The sequence below is a fragment of the Platalea leucorodia genome (genome assembly GCF_965183815.1).
Source record: "Platalea leucorodia genome assembly, chromosome: 5".
NCBI classification, from domain to species: Eukaryota; Metazoa; Chordata; class Aves; order Pelecaniformes; family Threskiornithidae; genus Platalea; species Platalea leucorodia.
In genome coordinates this window covers 34,082,402-34,102,916 of record NC_138827.1, presented here as the reverse complement: position 1 = coordinate 34,102,916, position 20,515 = coordinate 34,082,402, and the positions used below count along the sequence as shown (strand labels likewise).

Below are 20,515 nucleotides of genomic sequence, written 5' to 3'. Positions count from 1 at the left end.
TCAAAGTGCCTGCTTTTGTAATATGTTAGCTCAAAGTATACCGAAGGTGTACCTCTTTCTTTCAACCTTCACCAGTGTTGTAGTATTGACTAGAACCCAAACGGTGACTAGAAATAATTTTTATTTAGAACATTTAACAATTATCCATTGTTTTTTTATTTACCTTAATATAATATATGTTTGATTTCTGTTTGCCTTTCTTTTATTTAAATCTTTTAAATTTTACTATTGATAAAATTATTATTAAAATAATTCATGTTATCCAGACAGAGTGAATGGAAAAGGCTCTGACCCTTATGGACCCTGGAAAACAGGTTTGGTTTGGATTTAGCATAGGCTTTAGGAGAAAACATTGATTTGATTGTATTTTCCGCTTCTGAACAGTTAAGGAACAGCTATACAATTATGACTAAGAATTAATGCATGTTTATGTTAGCGATTGAAAGTTACTTCAGTATAAGCTTATGGAAGCACTGTTAAAAGCAACTCAAAGTGTAAACGGGTATTCTTGCATGCTTCTAAGACACAAAAATATAAGAAATGAGATATATATGACAAATTCTAAAAATATCTGTCGTTTATATTGGTCAAGATACTCTGAAAAGTTGCAGTGTGAATGGGTATAAGCAATTTAGTCTTTATTTTTAGTATATGAAGGAAGTGTTAAGATGCAATTTATAAGGGTACAAGAAGTTTATTATTTTGTGATGTTTAGTTTCAATTCATTTGATACTAGGCTTAAAGATATCTTTTACTGCATTTTTTTCTGTTTAAGATTCTAATTAAAGAAAAGACATTCAAGAAAATTAAGATTTTTTTTACCTTTGCAGTGAAATTACTTAAAAGTAGAAAAAAAGACAGTGTGAATACATCCCAATTTTTTTTGCTTACAAAAGGAATTGGGGGAGATTTTAGGTTCCCACTCTCCTTTCACGTGGTTTAAGTTGTAGTGAGATAGAAAACAAAGTATTTTATATAGTCCTTTCTCTTTCTATAACTTTTTTGTTTTAATTCTGAATAAGATGACTTGGATAATCTGATAGTAAAAATTTTTTTAAACAAAAACTAATTTCAGATGATCTTAAGCCTGAACCTGTTATGTTAACTCAGTTTTCTGGCATTCTTTGGCTACCTGTCCCACTTTTAAGTAATACAATATATGACATTGCACTGTGCAGACAGTCAAATGCAGTTGGTGGGTCTCATCAAGCATAACCTAATTAATAATCATGAATACAATTCCAATTCCTTCCTTTTGCATATCATAAATCTTATTGGATCTTCTAACTCTTATGGAGTATTATATCAAAGGTAAATTATTTTTTTCATTCTAAGGGACACAGTCTTCTCCAATGAACATGATAAATGTTAAGCAGGAAGTATCAATACTCAGACTCACCCTAAAAGTGACATAAATAGTCACTGAGGTAGAGTGACTCTCTACGTACTTATGTCCCATCCTTACTCCAGTGAATAAATTATTGCAAGCTTCTGTATCTGCTTAAGACTTTTTTTATTTGTCTTTTTTCATCCTCAAGCCAAACTGTGCACTCAAAAAAGGTTAGATTTAGGTCTTGTTTCATGCCTCAAATGTCAGTCATTTTCTAGTAAATCTTTTTTCAGGGCACTTTTTTTTTTTTTTTTTTAATATCAGCAAAGTTCACCATGCTTGTGCAATTCATGGGGAAAAAAAGGAATTTTACAATTTTGTTTGAACTTTGCTCCATGTAAAAAGAGCAACTGTAACCTTTAACTTAAAGAATTACTATATTCAAGGTATGCTATCAGAATGGGGTTATAACAAATTGTTGTGCAGCCATAACGAGAAGCTATCAAATAAATTCTATTGAAAGTTCTCTCTAACATAACTGGTTGTTAAGCTAAGGGTTTTAGTAGAGACATCTTTCCACGAAACACTGACATAGTTTCTGTTAAGTCCTAACCTAACCTATGAAAGAATATCCAGATATGTTTAACTTATTCTGTATTACACTCACCCTACTAAATTTAATGATTTTTCTGTCGAGTGGTCTCCTGGCTGTAGTTCAAGGATATAATGAATAGTTCTTAAAACCAAACTCATTTCAAAATTCACATGGCTCCTGACCCTCTTTCTAAAGTTCAAGAGATACGAGAGAACATGAATTGCATAAATGAAGAAAAAGCTTCTGTTCACAGTACTGGAATTGAGCTCATTTGTGTCTTGTACCCCATGAACAGGGTCAGAGATGAAAGCTAAAGTACCCACAAAACCTTTAATGGCCATTACAGCAGACTGAGGTGACATACATAGCCTGAAGGACAGCAGAGATAATGTTCTCGTAAAAGAAACAGAAATGAGCTGCCTTGGGTTTATGTGAATCTATATTATGCAGAACCTATATAGTGAAATTCTTGCAATAAGGTGCAGATACAGAGAGGATTACTGGCTTTTTTTTCAATGTATTAAGGACTGATAAATTTAATAAGCAACTTGACTAAAAACTGTATTGCCCACATTCTAGGTTCCCTTTTAGTAAGGACTCTGCTTTTATACAGAAGTCTGTTCTTTTCTGTAGAGCCCACCAAAAATGCACAGAAGGCAGGACACAGTAGGAAACTAGTGAAAAGTATATTTTTAAGTTGCTTAATTGGCATCTTGCAGTGGTAGGAGAGGGAGATGACCTCGGGATTACAAAAACTATATTATTATCAAAACACAATGGATGGTAGAATGCAAGAAAAGACAAGACATGCTACACAGAGCAGAGAATTTTGAAGTACTGGTATTGAAAACGTGAATGTGAAGCTTCAATTTGACATTCTGGTTAAAGCTGGGAGGAGAAATCCAGTGGAGGACATAATGAAAAAATGTTAAGATTCGCCTAAAAACAATGTAATTTTAGCAATTATATTTTTAACAAAATGGATCAAGGGGTAACATATATATGAACAATCCTACATATATAAATAACTGATCATAGCAAGTGACAGTGAAAAGATGCCACATTTTACACATTAAGTTCTTTATTTGCTATACTGTGACTGGCATGAATGACCATTTTGTTGGTGTAAGAAGAGATTAACCATTGAGAATGGAGACAACAGTTCTTCCTTCACAGAAAATTACAATGATAATTGTGATTGCAGTGTTATAGCCATGTCTTGTGAGGCTTCTTTTCCTGTTTTATAAGTAGACTACTGAATTGCAGAATGTGACATGGTGACAACAAAGTGAACAGATACATTCACTGGCCATTAACGAAACATTGCAGTCCTGTATCAGATGGAAAGGCACAAATGTTAACCTTGGGAGTAGGAAGGATGATAACTGTGCAAGAGGATAAAGGAAACATGTTTAGTTATAGCAAAGACAAACTGCAGAGGATTCACAAGAGAGTCTTTGCCAAGAATTTTAGGTTATGACTACATGATACAAGGCAACGCCGTGCAGAGATGTTTCTGCTAGCACTAAATGAAGTACCACAGTTTCAAGGAACAAAATAGCCATATTAGTGGCTACCCGATGTCTAAGTATCAGTGAATTTAAGAAGCAAGGATATATTACTTCAGTGAAGTGCTGAGTGAACACAATACCAGTGTTTCCTAATTCTAAAGTATTTCATACAGTTCTTCAAAGCACTGTTCGGTAGATATTCTTTAGTTGTATTAGGAAAAAAAAATCCTCCAAAGAGCTATCAGAAACATTCATAAGGATATTCTGCAAAGGGGAAGGTGTACTATGGGAAGGCTATAGTTCTCTACTTTAGTACTGTCTAGTATGGTGTGTTCTCTGAGTCACACAAGGGATGAGTAGCTCTTCAGCTTTCTCAGTTCTCCACCAACATCGTAGCTGCATCTAACCCTGTCTTGTTAAGCCTAAATGCTGAAATAAGACTCCAGAATGCTAGAGAAAATTGCCAGAACAGATCCAGAAGATTAACTGCATCACTTTCTGCTGACAGTCTGAGCATCTTTTCTCCATTTTGACGCTTAAATGGCTTCTATCATTACAATACCTGAGCATTCACAAATGTGAATAAATTTATCTTTATGATGCATTAAAAAACAAGAAAGTGTAATATTTTACATCTTCCCTCTCTTTCATGCAGTACGTCTACAGGAAAGAAGACACAGGAGCAAATGCTCGAATTATTACAGGATGATACTAGACTGCATGACTGGAGGCCAGTCCACTCAGTCTCACTTCACCCATTTGAATCAAAGTTGAGTATGGTTGATATCAGAACAAACATTCAGTTGCCATGTGGATAAGGAAATAGAAATATTTAACAATAGCTAATGATACCAACTTAAGATTCAGGAAATAACGATGTTAAATACTGGAATCATAGGGCACAAGCCACCAGACGTAGTAACATTTTAATAGGACTGTGAGAGTGAGAGCTGAAACACCATCCTGATTCTACTGATGTAGCAACTTGCGTGAGTTGATATCCAAAATTTTTCCACCAAATAGCAGCAAAATGGTTTTGCCATAAAATCAGGAAGTCACTGACTATAAACCTTTCGCAGGGAAGATCTACCAGTGGTAATCAGAGCTGGAAATTGCTAATGGAACTTTTGGCAAGAAAGTGGTATTTTAACATTTACAGCAAAGCATGGCTGAAATGCAGTTTTGGTTCTTCTGCTGGATGTTCACAAAATCAGGTGTGGTTTAGGATAGGAAAGTTTGCTTATGGATGCCAAGTATTCCTGATTCAATACAAAAGGACTTCCCAGAGACAAGGTATTTTTTCCAAGCTGGTTTCTTAATATAAGTTTCCTCTAAATAAGAAAAACTAACCTTTAAGCCTCACTAACTACAAAAAGGAAAGTAGAAACTAATACTTACCCAAAGGACACAGCTTAATTACCTTAAGATGAACTGTTTAAAATAACTTGAAGAATATGTAGGGCATGTTATTTTAAATATCTCTAACAGTTCATTTCTCTGCATGATAACTTGGCTTAATTACTTATCTCAGCTTTAGCTTCAGATCTGTAAAAAAACCTCTGTTAATTTTAAACATGTATCAGCTTTCACAGTGCCAGAAATGGATAAATCTGGGACAGTATGGCTGTCAGAAACAGCATTCACTCTCTCCTTCTGGAGTTCCTAAATCAGCTTGGCCCATGTACTCATCAAGGGCTAATTCTATAGCCAGACTTGTCAAAGTTTATTTCTTTTTTCAAAGTCTACTTCTTCATGCAAACTACTGGGTGTACAGGGTGCGGGGCAGATTTCAAAAAGCTGGTATTTATTTACATGCTTCCAAAGTTAAAAAAGAACAGAGTGTTGCACCAATGCTGTTCACCTCAGCAAAGAATTTCCACCCTCAAGGTTTCTCTGCATGCTTGCATGTATACACAGACAGCAAGTTTCCAAGCTTGGTCATTCTCTGGCAGACATTAGTATTTCTGATATACTTAACTTGTTGACATAAATCATATAATCAGAGGCTGAAAATATTTTGAAGCTTGGAAAGTGTGTATGGTGCACATGCTTCCACATATGCACAAATTACTCATCTATCTTTCCCACATAAAATGTGCATATATATGTACAAACAGTTTGTTTAGACACATTTCTACATAAATTTCATTTATATACCTTCTTTTGTATGTTCTTCAAAATATCTCACAAAGAGGCAACATAAATAGTGTTGAGATACAGCGTAAACTCTAGCAGTGATGAGAGCATGCATAAACTTTCTCTAGTTCAGCAGTTCCACAGGAAACAGTTCCAGGTTCTTTCTCATATTCCTATTTTTCTGCAAAAGAGCTATCAAACATCGGAGAGACACAGAAACCCTTAATTTGCAATGACAGCTAGCTGACTTTCTGTGACTGCAGAGATCTGGTTACTTGTTCTAGGCTTCAACTTACCTTTCGTTGCTTTGAATCATCAAAAAATGAAAAAGTGATAGTAATTATTTCCCATCCCACATCTCATTTTGCCTGTATAGAATTTTTTTATTATTATTATATAAGCATATACATTCATGGAGCCAGATAAAGGTTTAGGAACCATGCAGCAAAACAGAGGAAGACTTCTGAATCTCAAACAAAACTCCTGGTCTCGAGGTTCCCACAAATAGCTGCTACATTTGCTTGATTTGAAAAGTTCCTACAACATCGAAGTTTTGCTCCAGCTGACACTCAAAGCTATCTGGGTTCCTCTTCGCACCCCGACTTGGTCATGCCCAAGAAACCAGAAGTACCCTGAAAAGCCAGTGTAGTAGTCATGTTAAAAGCACGTCTAACATGTTCCTACAAGACCGTGCTCATGACTGCTGTATTTTTAAAACAACTGAGAGGCATTTGAGAATATATTGGTGGCGTTGAGCCAATCAATGGGAAATCTCAGTTCAGTACCCTCTACAAAGCAAAGTAAGTTCAAACCCGCATCCATGCCTTGTGGGGAGAAAGGCTATGCTCAGATACAGATGAGGCTAGGTTTGAGTGAAACCGTTCCGGCCAAGTCTGTATCACTTTGCAGCCAAAAATGCAACATCCGAGGCATCAGATGGCATGTAAATGAGATCCTGAGCCTGCAGCGGAGAAGTGAGAGCACGCGGGGGAGGTGGTGGCTAACAGCCTCTATTCCTAGCATTGCTTCAGGGAAGGGGGTGTGGGATTTTTTTTTTTATTTTCTTTTTAAGAATTGTTTAATGCAAAACTGCATGGATGAGAGCAAATATCACCACCATAAAAACCAGAGCAGCTAGCCATTCTGCGTTCTGCCAAACCAAATGCGCATTCCTCCACTGAGCAGAAGATTCTTGGAGCTGGATTCTAGTTTGGGAGAGGTGCCTGGCAGTGGTTGCCATCAGGACCTGCAAGCAGGGTGGAAGTTCAGATCATGCCTTTACTTAACAGTTTGCTATCAGTAAGATCTGGATTGACCTTGAGAGTTGCTGAAAGGACTGCAGGACCCACATTTCTCCAGGGAGGGGCCCGGAATTAAAGGAGAAATGAGTAATTGAAAGTCCTTTGGAATCAGCATTCACATCTAAATAAATAAATAAACAGCCCAAACCAGAACCTCAATTTGGACAGGTATATGATAGCACAGAAATGGATTATAACTGATATTTTCATGAGGGTATTGGTAAGTCACAGTCTGTAGCTAAAGTTCATGTCAGTGTGCAATGCTATAGCAAAATCCCTTTTTTAACCAAATCAAGAGAAAAATTTATATAACAGTTCCGTGGGGAATTTTTCTGTGACAGTTGACAGCCATTAGGCTTGTTTGATGCTAATGAGGGCAGACAGCTATATAAGCTAGTTCCCTCACCCGCAACTATTTAACTTCCAAATTTGTGTTCAAAATCCATTTCCAGCTTCAGCTGCTTTTTCTGGGTTCCCTTTACTTCTCTGACTAATCTGAATGTCATTTTAATGTTTTGCATAGGCCTGGTAAATTCCCTAAAAGGACAAGTGAGACAATGAAGATGTCAGTGAAATCAGCATTTTATGCCACAGGATGCTCTCCCGTCCTGGCTGTTTAAATAAGGTCCAGAGCTTTTTTTTAATGTTTAGCATTTTTGTCTCACTAAAGCCATTTTTCTTTTTTTTTTTTTAAATACACACAGACTTACTAACATAACAAGGTTGACACTGAAGCACTATGCTTACATAGACTTATTATAAATAAGGCAGACTGGGCCTAATCCTGTCTCCAGTAAGGGAAACTTCCACTGCTATGATGATGAGCTCCGTAAATTTTTTTTTCTGTCTAGACCAACGGATATGTTCTACAAACAACAGCTAAGCTCTCTGAGAACAGCTTTAATAACTGTGACTGAAAGACTTTTGTAACCCGATGATCTTCTCTCCAATGACTACACCAATATCTATACCAGATTAGAGTCCAGATAAAGTGGAGATTTAGAGACCCTTTTCAAAATAACCAATAGCTGGGTGATGAGTATCACTGGAGTGCAAATACCAGAGATTTAAAATGTATCTGAACAATGTAGAGCAGAGACTTGAAGATTAATTGCCTTTTCCTTTCTACCCAACCTCTCCTCTATCCTATCATCTTCCCACAATTAGTTTTGGTTTGATACAAATAACTAGTTTCTGAAATACAGATTATCTGGAGATACAAATCCTGCATATTATCTTGCCCTCCTCACTTCTGATAATTTTTTCCTCTGATAAAAACATAACAGCAATAACCATAGCACGGTCAAAATTTTTACGTAACTGAATATGGCTGATTGCTACCCATGGCTTCATTTTATAAAAATAAGTAGCTATAATTTTTTATTGCATTTTCCTCAGTGAATTAGCAGTAAAGAAAGTACAACTCTGGTATTTTTCACTGTGTGGGCACAATCTACTATTCTCTGAATTCTCATTCCTTCCTCTCCAGAATATAGCTCATCCCTATGACTGAGAACAACTTAAGCAAGTCAGTTGAGCGGAAAAAAAAACATTTCTTGTAGGCAAAGAGGCTGCTTTCTGTGGGAGATTTGGTTTATGACTTAGAGTTAGGGACATTATGATACAAGTGCCACAACGGTTTGTTCATTATTGTCTACCATGCTGTATTGGTGTGTTCTTTAAACTTCCCTGCCGAAGGATGAATTACATCTGATGGGATGTAAACGAAAAAGTTTCCTCGTTAGAATAATTTTACATCGTAGCAATTTATTCAAAGGTCAGTGAATGTGATTTTCTTAAGCTTTATCCTATGATTCTTAAGGATGAGGTAGTTCGTAGCAGCAGGTCTAATAATGATGAAACATCAATATAATGTCCAGAAGTGAAATGTATTTTGAAATTAACAAAACAATAAAACAGTTTTCAGTTTAATTTTCCAGCTGATTCTTAAGGAACTCTTTTAATAGTAATCTCCTTTAACAGTAAGTTCTCACCAGACAACAAAAATGTGCTGGACTAGAACTTCAGCTAACACAAACCGGTTTTCTCCTGAAACATGGTTTATCTAGGCTGGGGTGCCAGGGGTAGGGGCAGGGAGAAGGATTAACTTTTTCTTATCTGTAACTCACAGTACATTTTTCAGAATCAAGGGGGAAAAAAAAAAGATGAAGGGAAAGAATCACACCTAAGCAACCTAACCAGTAAGATCTGAAATGAAGAAAGTGATTTTTAATTCTATTAACCAAAGTATGTTAAAAACAGTATGGAACAACTGTAGGAGCAGGAAAATTAATATTTTTGGGAAATTTAGATTTTTTATTTTCTTTCTCATACAGTGTCCAACAGTAGACTATATCAAATGTCTGCTCATTAATCATATTTAGTTAGATTTCAGTGAATTTTGCTTTTCTCTTTTGGTCTGTTTATTGATGAAGAACAACATATTTAAGTAGATGTTTAAAATTTGAGTTGTGGTTCTAAAATTATAACTCTCCATAAGACCAATGGTTCTGTTTCTTTTCCCTGAGTAGAATCGTGATGCTGGGTAGAAGAAATGTCTGAGATTTAGAGCTCTGAATAGCAGTGACAAGGTGCAGGTAGGGATTTAAGAAAAATGTAAATCTTTTTTTTTTTTCCTCCTGGTCAACATTGACCTTGCCTGACCTTGCCTCAAGGATTCATTCCTCTAGGAATTAGGCTAGTGTAGCTCTATTTTATGCTGTTCTAGTTCTTACACTGCTCTCAATCGCGTAATATTTCAGTGCCTTCCAGGTTCAATGTTATAATCAGCAGGATAAATGCTATTTTCTTTCTTGCTTCCTTCTTCTGTAAGGAAATATCATGCCCAAGTGCATCAAATGTATGTAGAAGTGTTAATATTACATGTGTATTATACAGATACATACTAGTAAAGGCAAGTTGAAGATACAAGACTTCCGCCAGGAGAAGATGGTGATGAAGACTGCAATGGTTCTCGGATCCTATGGCTTTCTAAGAAAACTCTGTCTTTTCCACTCATGGAAGGCTATGAAAAATTATATGATTTGTTTTTTTTTTTTTTCAAAACCAAAAGAAAACTCAAGTTCATCTGTGAAGAAGACAATGGGATCAAAGCCATTTGGAGTAAGAAAACATCTGTTATCTCCATTGATGTTTACTTAAAGGAATAGGACAGGAAGTTGGCAGAAACATACATTCCATTGGACAAATGAATTTCCAGCAAAATGAACATATGAAAAGAAATTATGTTGTCAGAAGAATGTCAAAACTCTATAGATAATGCTGATGTATAAATTGAACACTAAGAAAAGGAACAAATGGTGACAAAATAACAATTTTTTAGAAACACTATTTTAAAATTTACAACTTGCTCTAGTAGTATGTAGTTTTCTATGTGGATTTAGCATACGTTTCCTGTTTCAAGGTCACGTGGTTTTAAAAAATGCCCCTTTGTACAAATCTTCAGTTGCTTACTTGCTTGGGTATGCATGCTTAATCTCTTTTTATTACTCCTTTCCCAGCTACTCCTCTTTCTCATTTATCCCCCACTAACTTAGATGCCTTAAGCAACTGCAAAATGCATCTTCCATATGCGATGAAATTCTATCGAAATGAGGTCTGCCATAAATATTTTTATCATCTGCAGAAAGGGATCCTTTTATCCACTGGCCATGAAATTACTCACACATCTAACACTCAGGGCTTGGCTTTACTAATGCATCCTGGTTTTGCAACAAGGGAAAAGCAACTGCGCTGTAGCAGCTCTAATGACAGGTGAAGAAGAGAGTCTGCCTTCCAAAGTGTAATTCTCTTCACTTCTACGCTGATGTAAATCTAGAGTAATTTCTGGATCTCTATGAAATGATATTAACACACTTTGAGTAGATACTATATAGTTAAGGAGTAAATTCAAATCTTACAGATTTTTTTCATATTAAAGACTTCTTTGACATGTTGCCAAGTCAGTATTTTCTGCATATGCTGTTTCCTTGTCCTGTAGTGGACAGTAATATAATATTCACATGCCAAATAACCATTTCTATACCCATCACAAACATCTGCTTTCTTCAAAAAGAGGAGAGAAATCTAAGGTGAACATTGCAACTTAAATTATCTTTAGAACTCTTAAGAAACAAAGCTAAAAAGTAGAAGACAAAACCTCAACAGAAGAAACATCCTCTGTCTTACAGGTCTCATCACAGAAAAGGAATTCTATCCAGATGCCTCACATGCTTTATCTACAAAGGCACATTTTCCCTGAAGAGCTAAGTATGCTTTCTATAGGAGGAGCACTTGTAAAAGCTCTAGAAATGTCACAAAATAGACACTTCCTCAATAATGAAGAACAACTTCCAAGAATTCCAGTCCTCTCATCTTTCCAAACAGAGATAATCAAAATCCTCAAACAGAAAAGATACTCTCTGGAAAAAACAACGTAATAATTTCCTGGGATTTTAATTTTTGAAATTCAGAAAGATGTTGAAGTGCATTATTAAGGCTACTAACATCATTAGATGACTTTGCGATTAAGGATGCTTTGGCCCTTCTTGAATCTGACCAGCACACAGAATTAGCTGTATTTGCCACAAGGAGAACATACCAATGTGAACTACCTAGGTTATTTAGGCTACCAAAAGAAACAAAATAGGCCATCTGTGCTCTCGTGGTACCATATGTGGTACCAAGTTCTGTGCACTATTACAACTAGACACAGTCTGTCATTTAGAACATGTCAGTAATTCAACCATTGTCAACTGCTCATTGAATTAGTCATCATTAGGCACTTAAATACTTCAGTAGTACTTGCTAGCCCTGCTTCCATAAAGTACTTCTGGCTTTATTTATGAATGCAGCTTTTGGTATGTTCTGTGTTTAGAGATATTTTCTCTTGCCCCAAATATTGCAGAAAATCAGTATTCTTACTAATATCCAAGTAGTCTATTTACATTGTAATTTTCTTGTCATCAAAATTTTTACCTGAAGTTTTAAAGCTTGTAGGAGACCACGTAATAAGGCATATTTAACCCATGATAAGATAATCTAAAGACTTTTTATTTACTGGAGTCAATCAACAGCCAGATATATTTATTTCTTGACAAACCTGTATTGATTTAATCCAACTCAAGATATACTTTCTGTTAGAATGGAATTTTTTTTCTGCTTTCCTCTCCTCTCAAGACTACCATCCAAAAAGTATGACTATTTGCAAGGTATGAAACTGCTGGCACTGGAATAGCAACTAGTGTTTCGAAGCAAGCTCTTCTTTCATGCAAATAATTTCTTAGCAAAGGGTTTGCAACTAGTTGGCGAAGCAATTTATGCCTGCAGCAAAGAACTGACAGGATGCTTACTGTGCCATCTACATGCACATGAATTTTGCTCTGCGTTACTGCATTTTGCAGAAAATACTCTCTCGGCAAACTGAAAGTTTGCTTTCAGTAACCACGGTGTATACCTAAAACATAATTTGACTCATCCGGCCTATCTTAAAGCAAAAGGTCCAAGAAGCCAAGTGTAAGCATGATAACAAATAAGTTTTCAGAGGTATATACTAAAGGACTTACTGTGATGATTAGCCCTTTTTCCTGGAAATATTTAACCAACGGGACAGCATTCTGCTTGAAATTCATTAGTCTTCTTTGAGTGGCTTTCAGGTTATCATCAGGTCTCCCTTGCTGTTCAGCACGCTTCAGTAACCTTTCTTTCAGCCTTTGACTGGAACATGCCAGAAACACCACCAAATCTGGGGTACAGATCTGTGGAAAGATCAATTCAAGAAGCCTGTGATTAAGTTGAGTATCCAGAACTACAGGATTCAGTAATTCCATTATTAGGTGAGGCTCAGATATGCTACATTTGCGTAAATTGTAACTTGATGAAGTCATTCAGTTTCTGTTTTTTTTTTTTTTAAGGGAAATTCATAGGCTCAAGGACAGGCTTGTTTGTCTCTTGTGAAGGTTAGCCAATTTGTTTCACCTGAAATGTTAAGGAAAGAGTTTAATGAAAAATTTTTACCTCACCCCAGAAACCTTCTCTAGACTATGTTCATCGTTTTTATTACCAGAATGTTCCCTTAGCTAAAATTAAAATCTTTAAAAAGAGCAAAATATAAGTGTCTCGTATTATGCAGGAAAATGGCTGTATGGTTTCCATCTAAAAAGCCTTTAAGTAAGATCGTATTTAAAATCCAGCAGCCACTATGAAGCTAACTGATGCCTAGGACCAGGTGAAAACAGACCTGTTCCAAGATCCACAGTTTCTTATAACACTTTCTCTGTTTCTCTAAATCTCACCCAAGCTTCAGTACACTTTTCAAGAGGTTGGGTGTGGCCGCTAAGAGGATTTGAATTTCTCCTGTCCTTTTTGGTCTGTGTGGTAAGTACTGTTTTATCTCATACCCATCCCTGCACTAAAGTTCATGAAGTACAGCCTTACGGCAATGAGAAAAAATATTTTTGAAGTTTAGCTCTTTCCCAGTTAAATTCAAGTTGCCCTTATGGCTTTCAGTGTTCTTCATAACTTTTGGTTACTCATGCTATCAAACAGTTATAGAAGAGATACTTCTGGTGCTCGAGGGGGGGAAGCAATGATAGCCCCACTTTCTTAGGAATGCTGCTAAATGTTCACAAGCAATCTTCAGAGGTCACCACTCTGAAGTACATGTGGTGGAAAAAACAGAAGTCACTCAGACACCTGAATTCGCAGGATTTTAAAAACGGGGCTACAAGTATACATTAACTATATTCATAAGATCTGATTTCGTTCTTTCCTCTACCTGATTGTTATAAAGAATTCTACCTCTCTTTAAAGACTCACCTAAAAATCTTTTTCTCACTAGCTTAGTGTTGCCTTTTGAAACATATTAGAATTCTCTGTAAGAAGCATTTGAGATAAAAACAAACCCTACGGTACTGTGCACATTTTTATCTGATTACAGATTAGAAAGGGTTTATTTGTTCTCACATACAAACACAAAGTTATTTCCGCTGTCTTTACTTACCTGAACAAAAAAGTTCACACTTTAACTAATATTGGTAAAAAAATTAGCTTATTATTCTAGAAATGATATAATTTAGTTACATTACAAATGATGGTGGATGCTCAAGAATGCTAGATAGACACTTTTCTCATGATGTCTCCTATCTACGGAATAATTTTGTTCAGTTGATACTATGTAAATTTGATAGTCAAATTTGAGCTACACAGAAGTATCACCAAAATATCTACATCTAACTACTACTGTGTAAAGAAGGAACTGATTTATATCTTTATGTTCGTTATACAGTTGTTATTAATACATTGCTATTGAGGGCCAGAACAAACCAATTATGCCTCTGAATACTCTCTATATCTAGGTCCCTCTACCCAAGGATGTTAAATTGCCTAAAGACACCCATATACTAGACTGAATAGTCAAGACTTCACAGGTGGACAATCTGGAAAATTAATAACCAAGTTTAAAAAAAAAAAAATCCCGTCTAGCTGGGTTTCTCTCATTTGAGGGAATACAACCTGAAGTACAGTCTGGCCTTTTCTCCTGGCAGTCTGAGGACAAAACAGTTCTTCTGAAGTCAAAAGAAACAAATACAACTTTTCAAAACTGGGGTGATGGTCATTAGCCTTTCCAAAGGAGGTCACTGACAGAGTAGGATATGGAGATGAGGAAGCAGAAAGTAGCTAAAAAGCAGAGCCATTTTCAAACAATAAAGGACAGTCTGATACGCAGTATGACCAAGCAGGATGGTGGCCTCTTTATCATTACAGAAAATTAAATAGGGTTTTAAAGAAAATCAAATTATTTTCATGCACGTTGTAGATGACTGGAGACATGAGGACACAAACTACAAACCAAACCCCCAAAATATGAATTCTGGTAATTTTTAATGAGTATCTATTAGATTTTAAAACAATTAACCTTGTAATATTTTTTTTTTAAATAACTGCCAGTGGGAGAGAAGCTCTCTCATACCTCTAACATATGTACCTTAATGTCAACAAAAACAGAGTAACCTCCCTCCCCTTTTCAGACCATTTTAAATACATAATTGACAGAATGATTCTGTCCTTTCATGGGATGAATTAATTACGACAGTTAATTTTACTAGCACATAATAGCTTTAAGGTATATAATTATTCATATGAAAGACTACGAAAGTAAGTTTCTGTGTTAGACTTCCATGCAATATGGACATTATTAAAAGTAGCTCTGTTAAATTAAGGTTGCTTCATTAGTAGTAGAAGCATAATGAGGAAGCAGAAGTTGGGAATTTAAAAAGCATACAGTAGTAAAGAAATCCAAATTATAACACAGATTCAGAAAAAAAAAAAAGCTACAGATTTCAAAGCCTTTTAGGTCGTGGAACACTATCTCATGAAAGGGAATGGCTGATGCACATTGCAGCAGACTGAGCACAGCGACATCTCAAGTCCCAGTGTGGATATCCGGCTGATCAGAGCTTCCTAACATACATTGCACAGGGACTCACAAATTATAACTGCAAATCAGGGATCCAGTAAAATGAAGGACAAAAGGAATTTATACAAGTGAGTAGTTTTATTTAATATTTCCATTTCTGTGGATCCTAATAATAGTGAAGAAAGTCGGTAAGAAATCTTTAGATGCTCCAAGCTGTAGCTGGCCTTCTCCTCACTTTCAATGCTCACTCCCAAACATCTTCAGGACTAGCATCTACCATGTACTCAGATCTGTGAAGTCATACCAGACCTCCTCAAGACCTAAGCTTTTGCATATCACATAACTTCATGCATAGCATCAAACCCTACAGAGAGTACTTACAATAAATATTTCTCTCATTAAATTATTAGCCCTAAAGGAAGAAGAGGAAGGAGACAAAGGGAAGGTCTCTGTCTGTTTCACACAAACATGAAAGTGCAGCTTTCCACGGTCAATCTCAGTTCTTTAAAGAAACTGTGGCTGAGTAAGTGCAGCCCCACAGCAAGGGAAGGATCTGAAAGCCACCATGACACCATCAGGTGTGCAGGTTCTCATCTGCTTAATTCCCACAAACTGCACTGGCTTCAGAGGTCAGTTCCTTTTTAAGAAAATGGAAAAGCATGCCCTGGGCCTAATATTTTTTTTTTCTAGTTGTAAAATGAGGATAATAACGAGGTACAACACACTAATTACTGTGGAAAATTAATTAACTAGGTTTTAATTATTTCCTATTGCTTTTTAAAATGAAAAGTTCTCTACAGGAGCTGAGTAGTGTTGTTGTTCTTAATTTTTTGACTAGTAACAGCAACAATACAAAAGACAGTATCAGAATCCCAGGAACTACAACTATTTTTTCTGACACTCTGGAGTTTGTAATTGGACATACATTTCACTCACAGAAATAAAATGTCAATGAAAACAATGGCTTAAAATTCTCAGTTCAAGAAGCCTAGTTTCAAACGAAGTATTGTCTGAAAGGCTTTTTGAAGTGGGAAAAGGAAGTAATTCAAGCATATTTGAGGTAGGAATACACAGCAGATTCTGATTATGTGATGCCTCTATGAATTTACCTTTTACCTGCAGAATATGCATCTTTATCATCACAAAGCAGCTGAAAACCATTTCATAAACACAAGCCTCTGCTTGGTTTTAGATGCACAAAAGGGTAACATCTCTTCTATATCCATAGGTATACAGACCTAATAGCACTTAATATATTTTTCCTACACGCATTTACAGCCTTCAGGGTAAACCCTTGAAATGGTATTGATATTTCACTCCTGTTTTTATGAACCATTCTGCTTCCACTTACTTCAACTGCCTGCAAGACGTGCTTATAAATACTTTAAGTTGGAATGTAACAGGCTAGTGTGAACATATGGACATCTGGGATTACTTCTCTGGAAACATATCTAGTTCTCCTACGTAAATATGAGTACAAGTTGCTTTTTTCTAACAAAGGAAAAGTTTTTTTTATGACTCATTTGAAAACAAACCTATTTTTTTAACTCAGAACTAACTTGTTGAGTTTTATGACTAGGGAATAAGTTTTATTCTGAGACTCAGCTTGTAGAAAAGGCATGCAGAACCAGCACAGACAGAAGAACTGGATTCCTTCATGCTGATTTCCCATAACACGCTCATCTTGTGCTGAAGGCAGAGCGTCTTATTCAGGTCCAGAAGTGCATGTGAGGAAGGACTGTGGGACTCAAGGAAGTAAATTTGACTACTTACTAACTGGAACGCAGCAGAAGGGAGAATCTTTGCCTGCAGGAACAGACAGGTTTCTGGTTATTCACAACCTTCTGAATTTTAAATAAGACAAAGAGCGTATGGCATCAACTCAGAATAAAACTGCTGGGTACATCCTCTAATTTTTTAGAATAGTATTTACTAGTAAGTAAATCCTACTCTCTTTGGGTCTGAATCTCCTTCCTAAACTGGAACAGGGAATAAACCGAGTAATTCCACGCAAGTCGGTGGTGTTATTGACGTAAACCAGTATAAGTGGAAAGATGCTCTCTTCTCTCTGGGGATATTTTCTACACCTCCCCTTGTTAGTGAGAGTAGTGTAGTGGTTTGCTAGAAATTAGATGATTACAATCACTCTCATTATTCCTCATTAGGCAAAAGATGAAAACGCTCTGTTTCTTAATTCCTGGTATGTTCTACTAGATACTCCTGATAAAACTTAACTGACAGCTCGTGAATAATTGTCATTAATTTAACAGTGCATTTTATTCTAACTGGTAAAGGTTATTAACAAGCTAGTTTATGTCCCTTGTATGGGTGCTCTCGCTTGTACTTCCTGATTTGTTTTTTACAGTTTCAGCTCTGCTGGGTTACTAGACTGTTTGCATAGTTTTTTCTTGTTTTAAAAAAGCAAAATCGTGAATCATGTTGTCAAAGAATGAATCCCGCTGACAGAATTTTTTCTGGGAACTGCTTTTGAACCATATTCACACTGCCCAAGAAATAAGCTTCCAGTAACTTGCCCAGACTACACAATTAGGCCCCCTAATAATTGATTGAGAGAGGCAAGTGTCTTTAGGGAGAACTGATTCAGATTTTCACCTGTGTAGGACAGCTAGTTGATAGGAATCCCTAGCTGTAAACACTAATGCTACAAAGAAAGGTCTAAGCAGACCTCTGGTTCAGAACTGCTCAGCAGGCACCTCCATCCACTGTGAGTTCAGAACATCACATCCTCTCCTGAGGGTTAAGGACCAGCAACGGATGAGCTCTCCTTTCGCTAGTCTGGCTAGCAGAGAAGAGCCCTTGCCCAGAAAAACAGAAAACCTGAGGTCTAGGGTCTCTTACCCAGCAGAAAATTGAACCATTGCTTGCCTTTCCCAGGAGAGTGCTCTGGCTTCCAGGGAAGAAGACAGACAATGATAAGACCATTAGGCCTAGAAGAAATGGCCTCAAGCTGCTCCAGGGGAGGTTTAGGCTGGACATCAGGAAAAAATTCTTCACCAAAAGGGTAGTCAGGCACTGGAACAGGCTGCCCAGGGAAGTGGTTGAGTCCCCATCCCTGGAGATATTTAAAAGCCCAGTAGATGTAGTGCTTAAGGACATGGTTTAGTGGTAGACTTGGCATTGCCAGGTTAACTGTTGGACTTGATGATCTTAAAGGTCTTTTCCAACCTAAACAATTCTATGATTCCACAGGCTTCCTGCTCAGGCTTAGCTTTAAGAAAGCAATGTAAAACTCACAGGGCTAAAGTGAATGAATGAGAGGAATCACAGTAATGTAGACTGATGATGTGCTCTCCCACTCCTCAAACACATGACTGGGTACATATAGCCAGTAGGGGACTGTACCTGAGGCTTATCAGCCTGGAATAATGAAGTGGAGATTTGGGAGAAGGAAGATAGAAGTTAAGGAGGCAATGAAATGAAGAAGACACATAGACCATGATGCAGAAAAAATACCTTTACCAGAACAAAAACCTATTGCAAAGAACAGAGCCTTTCCCCTTAAGAAGATTCACAGAAAAGTTGCATTCATTTTACTAGTTGTTCTGGAGCCCACACTGTTGGCCAGTAACAGAGCAGGTTTTCTATGAGAAGCTCTTTGCAGAGCGTGAGCTTGGCAGTCGGACCACCATAGGTCAGCTGGCCGCAAACACCTATGTCAAACTTTGAGGGGACTGCAGGCACCATTTCTGCTTGGAGGTTTAAGTATTGAACTTGGAGGAATAGGACTGCTGTCCTTAGCCTGTGAGGCTGTGAGAGGACAAATCAGTTTTTCCAGTATCCTGTATTGTGCCATCTACATAGTTTGTTCTACTTTAGCACAATTAATTCTCATAATAATTTTCATAAGGAATATATTTGGGAGTTAAAAAGTTAACTTGAATCACAGCCAAGATGAACTAGTTATTCTTTGTAGGTGTAGTGCATTTATGAATATTCCTAAGGACATTTTAAACAAAGAATCAGATAAAATTTACTGCCTCTGTTTATTATTTAAATTAAGATTTTACTTCTTGAAGTATAGTTATGTCACCTAGGACATATAACACAAAAATATTTTTAAGATAATTTCTACAAAAATAGCCTTTCTCTTTTGTCAAGGAATTAAATTGTATTCACTAACGAATATTTATTAATTCTAATATCTGTTCCACATTTCACTATTAACAAAACTTACAATTAATATATTTTAAGCAAACTTTACCTATTATTTTTATTGAAACTAACAGGGTTAATGTTGGTGAAGGAATTTCTGAAATCAGAAGGAAAGTTATGCATGAATGACTGAAAGTGGGAAAAAAAAAAAAACAAACAAACCAAAGCAGTAATTGAAATTAACTGGAAAATACTGAAGTGAGAAATTGTTTCTCCTGGGAAGGGTAAAAACTTACTGCCATGTGAGAGATTACACAGAAAGTCAAACTGCAGTTTCTTCTTCACAAGTCATTTGAGTTCAATACACCAGTCAGAGGCATTTCATTACAGTGTTACCAGGGAGGAATATATTTAGCATGCTTGAGCATGCTGGTACTGTAGGTGACTTGCTGAATTTCAAGCTGACAGGTTAATGGTAAATAAACCATTTTCTCCTTGGCATTTTCAAATGTGTGCTTGGAATCTAAACATCCTTCTACTATTTGTACTCAGCAGAGATCACGGATACCTTAGAAATTTGTGGTTTAGGATAGCTTTATGCCTAGGCTCAAACTGAAAGGCTAAATAAATCAGTATTAAATATGCGCTACTACGCAGAAGGATTTCAAAATTATCATAATCCTGAAATTATCATATATTTAAACCAAATATATAAACTGGAAGTTCTATTTACTTTTGAGACATTAAAATTTGTGCTTTCATTTTTTCTCCACAACCATGACTGCCCGAAACTTTGTTTTAAAGTGAGAGCTGAGATTCTCATAGTCGCATGACTTCAGGGCTTTATTAGAAGTACCCCTGTCAAAAGCGTTGGCAGTATTGACTCTGCTTTCTGGAATTAAGAAATGGGAGAGTCAGGATTTGGCAACAATCCAAGACTTCCAGTGAGACATGTTATATGTCATGTATTCAGTCTTCAAAGAGAAAAATAGAGGCCTTATTTCAACTTAGATAAGAAGTTCAGAGAGAAGTGCAGTGCTCATGGCTGTGAGTTCTTACAGGCTGCAATGAGTAGCTGACCATTAAGAAATGAAGCTGGTCTAAGTAAGTGAC

At 36.5% G+C, this 20,515-nt stretch overlaps 1 protein-coding gene across 1 annotated transcript in view; it reads right to left on the bottom strand.

Annotated features, from left to right (window-relative positions):
• Nucleotides 1-20,515, bottom strand: part of AK5 (adenylate kinase 5) — a 96,660-nt gene that overhangs the window by 61,696 nt on the left and 14,449 nt on the right. The window contains exon 6 of the mRNA XM_082311522.1: nt 12,438-12,629. Within this exon, the coding sequence (XP_082167648.1) occupies nt 12,438-12,629 (192 nt within the window). The remainder of the gene's footprint in view (nt 1-12,437; nt 12,630-20,515) is intronic.